This window comes from Pinus tabuliformis, chromosome X (assembly GCF_031772625.1).
Source record: "Pinus tabuliformis cultivar Carrire ecotype Pingquan chromosome X, CPIR1, whole genome shotgun sequence".
Classification (NCBI taxonomy): Eukaryota; Viridiplantae; Streptophyta; class Pinopsida; order Pinales; family Pinaceae; genus Pinus; species Pinus tabuliformis.
In genome coordinates this window covers 1,064,932,191-1,064,936,004 of record NC_142308.1, presented here as the reverse complement: position 1 = coordinate 1,064,936,004, position 3,814 = coordinate 1,064,932,191, and the positions used below count along the sequence as shown (strand labels likewise).

The 3,814-nt window shown below is 41.4% G+C and overlaps 1 protein-coding gene across 1 annotated transcript; it reads right to left on the bottom strand.

Annotated features, from left to right (window-relative positions):
• Positions 1 to 476: 476 nt before the first annotated feature.
• On the bottom strand, positions 477 to 2,790 carry LOC149143491 (DELLA protein GAI-like). Its single transcript, XM_089453358.1, has one exon. The coding sequence runs from the start codon at positions 2,672 to 2,674 to the stop codon at positions 890 to 892; it is 1,785 nt and encodes a 594-aa protein (XP_089309484.1). The 5' UTR covers positions 2,675 to 2,790; the 3' UTR covers positions 477 to 889.
• Between the last annotated feature and the right edge of the window lie 1,024 nt (positions 2,791 to 3,814).

Sequence of the window (3,814 nt, the reverse complement as noted above, 5' to 3'; positions counted from 1 at the left end):
TATGGTATAACTCGTTATGAACCATTTCACTTGCTCATTTGAAACACCACAGTTCTGCATTCAAAGCTTTTTGCATAATATTTAAACATTAATGAAACAAAGGTAAAAGGAATAATATTACAGAGGGAAATGCTTAAAATAGCTTTTGAGACTATCAAATCTCCTATACTCCTCTAAATATATAATAACTGCTTTAAGTTAGGGCAGTTATAACTCCCTGCCTATACCTGCTGACTCTGCTGCTGCTGCACTGGCCAAAGCCAACTGCAAATTAAATGCAATTTGTGCTCTATGCTACTCTGCCAAAGAATAACTTTTTGATTTCTGAGCAATCTCCGTAGCTGGATTTGAGTTTTGTACAGTCTGGCTAGATTCAAAAACCTCATAAACACGTAAATATAATTGCTGAATTGCTAGATTACATTTTCAACAAGGGGATTTGCAACTTTTGTGAAGAAAAAAGGCGTAGAAGACAGTGGAAGGAGAAGAAAATACATTCAGAAAAAGAAAGAGGTGTAGGCATGAGCTTCTGCCCATGTTAAGCACCATACAATAAGTAAATGATTGACTCATTGTTTTTACATCAAATGATTGACTCTTTACATCAGTGCTTAGCTTAGCCTAGCCATGGCCATTTTGAATCATTCTGGCAGCATTTATCTTACGAGCCAGCATTTCATCCTGAGCTTTAATGTGTTCATCCAGACAGAAAGACGTATCACATTGTTGTGAAGCATTCATTAATTCTGGTATGTTTATCCAGACACCACAGGATAGGAGTATTTAACTGTCTTAAAAACTGTAAAACTTTGAGATTTATTCTCCTCTTATACAGTTACTGAGCCTGCAAAGATGCTAAGAGATGATACAAATAACTGAACCCTAAGCCCTAGGAGCCTTGCCATGCAGATGCAGCTATGAGGGGCCGGCTGTGCCAGCCCAGTGTTAGGGAACCGTTATTCTCCTCAACAGTGTAACCTTCTCCAGAAAACAAGGTCAAGAGCATCCTTGCCTGTTTAAATGCGTTGGAGCCCAAATGTGATGGCCTGAAACCTGCTCTGCCCAAGCGTACCCTCCAATGAGAAAGGGTTTCGTGTCTCTCTATTCTATAACGACCTTCACACGCAACAATATTGCAAATCTCTTTCTGAATATACAACTCTGCCAACAATTTCTCCATACTATTTGGAAGCACATTGCATGCTTCTAGAGAATCGAACATAGTTGAATAATAATGCAATGCCTCCACGAATCTGTCCAGAAAAACAGGTCCATTGTGATTGGCCTCGTGCTCAACAACTGTCACAATCTTGGGCCTCAGGCTGCCGATGGACCTGAGGACTACATCAATGGGGGAAGACCCTGTAGGGGCATCAATGTAAAGCAAACGGTGGAGCTGCAGAACAGAATTGACAGCAACTACTTCGCCAGGCTTCACCTGGAACATCCAGGGCTTTATATCCTCCAGCTTATCGGCCATGACACCTCTGAAATCGAACTCTACGTTAACAGATTCGGCGAACTGAGCTAGCTTCATCCCTATTTCTTGCAGCACGTCTCTGCCATCGGGCTGCCGGGGTCCAATGGCTGTTAATCTCAGAAGAGGCGGCCCGCCGGGCCTGAGAGCTAGGGCCTGAATCAGAGCCGGCCATTGTAAGCCGTGCATCAAATTTAGGTCTATCACATGGACGCTGCCGTGCCCTTCAAAAGCTTCAAGAATGGCCTGGTTTGCGGTAAAATGAGCGAACTTGAGATAAGGGCAAACCTCGTAGAAATGGTGGTAGAGAATCTCGGATTGCGCATCTGCCTGTGACATATTGGATTCTGCGCCATTCAATCCACAAATACGCCGCGCCAGAGCTTCAACAAAGTGGGAAGCTACTTTGCCCATTGCTCCACAGGGGGCAGAATTCACCGTCATTCGAATCTCTCTGACTAAATCGCTGGCTACCTTCAAATTGTTTCTCTGTATAGCCTCCGCGCATCCCATAAGCAAGTGCACCACGCGAATCCCTGATTCTTGCGCTCCGTTATCTATGCTCTGTTGTGCGGTTCCCAAGCGGGTACTAGAGAGACTCGAACCCTCGTCGCTGGACTGGGCACTAAAGCTCCGCGCCTGAAAGTTCGTGTGTCTGGTAGAATCCCCAGAACGCAGAGGCAGTCCAGAGAAAATATTGCATCTAACAGAGGGATCAGAATCCGGGGAAAAACCCTGAGGGTTAGATGCTTGGTTTCCATTAAACTGCAAGCCATATTCTTGAATGAGCGCCAAGTCCATAGCAGAAAGACTGGGATCATCCTGAATCGGCTTATGAAACTGTGAAGAATCGATCAGAGATCCCCTGTCCCCAAACGGAACTGGCATGTCTGCGCCTGGATTAAGCTCCCCGAACATTGATTCGATCCAGCCAGCTAAATCCGAGGGGTTATAATGCACAGCCTCGGAAGCCAAATGAGATATTCCCGGGTCTTGAACCGTCCCCATAATGCTCTCCAGTTGCTCCAGCCTCTGTGCAACATGGGCTAAATCAGAGGCCTTTACAGTATACCCAGCGTTTGCCAGAAGCCCATCAATCTCAGGTTCTACCTTCACACCTGACGAAGAACAGCCCATCATATTTTTGTGCCCTGGACTCGATCCCAGGACCTTGGCAGCCCTTTCCATGGGGTCCATTATACCTTCTTCACCCGACCTTGGGAAGCTTATTCCAAGAACTTATACCTCCTCCACCGTTTCCATGTCGGTGCTGCTTTTGAGATCCATTTCCATAAGCTGAAGAGCCATAGCTATGTGAAACTCATCTGCAAAAAAGAAAAATTTAAATAATCTGAATAATGTCGTCATCGTCATGATCGATGACAATGCACGTAAGGATGACTGACAGTCATACTCATCATGATAGCTATGATGAACCCGGAATTTTTTTACTGTATCTCGAGTCACGTCAGCGAAACAGTAAAAAAGCTGAAATGCAAGCTCGGCATTCGTCCCGTTAGCTTTATCATAAAAACAGTTTTCATCGCTTTCAGTAATTCAGAAAGACTGTATCGCTGGTCAGTCTGTCATGCAGTCAAAACAGCAGCAGGGAATCAGAATCTATACTCCCTCCTGTATTTTAGTTAGCGCTAAAATACAAGTTAACTCAGTTTTCAAACGCCCAAGAACTCACTGCTGGATATTTAAAGAGTAAATTTTTTTGGAAATGCCTCTTAAATTAATTTGGCGCAGGGTAACAACGGGAAGAGTTGCCTGGAAAGTTATGGAAATTTTGTTTATGAAAGTTATGGAGATTCTCGTTATGTTTAGAGAAAATTTGGCAAAGATTTTTGTAAATCCAAATTATAGTTATTAAATTTCAAAATTTTAGTTGTCTTAGAAATTTTTGATGATGCTGAATCTATTTCTACTATAAAAACATGATTCAAAGACTATTTTTTGAATTTTTTTGCCTGGATTCCAACCACCTTTAACTATACTAACAATTCCTCAACCTCGTTCCAATTAATTTTTTACAACTAGCTTTTTCTAATATGGCTCAAAAATTTTGGTAAGGATTTTAGGTAAGAGCATAGTTATCATTTTCTTTTCAATTCATTTCAATTTAAAAAAATATATATAATTACAATCACTTCAATTGAATAACGGAAGAAAGTTGATTTTAAGATTAAAGAATTTTACATTTAAATGAAGTCAGATAAAAAAAATTAATGGTTTTGCCTGTGATTCATATTCATTGTAATTTATATTGTAATCTTTATTCAACGTTATTATTAAATACTTAATAATCCAAATTACATCAAAGATTGTGTTTTA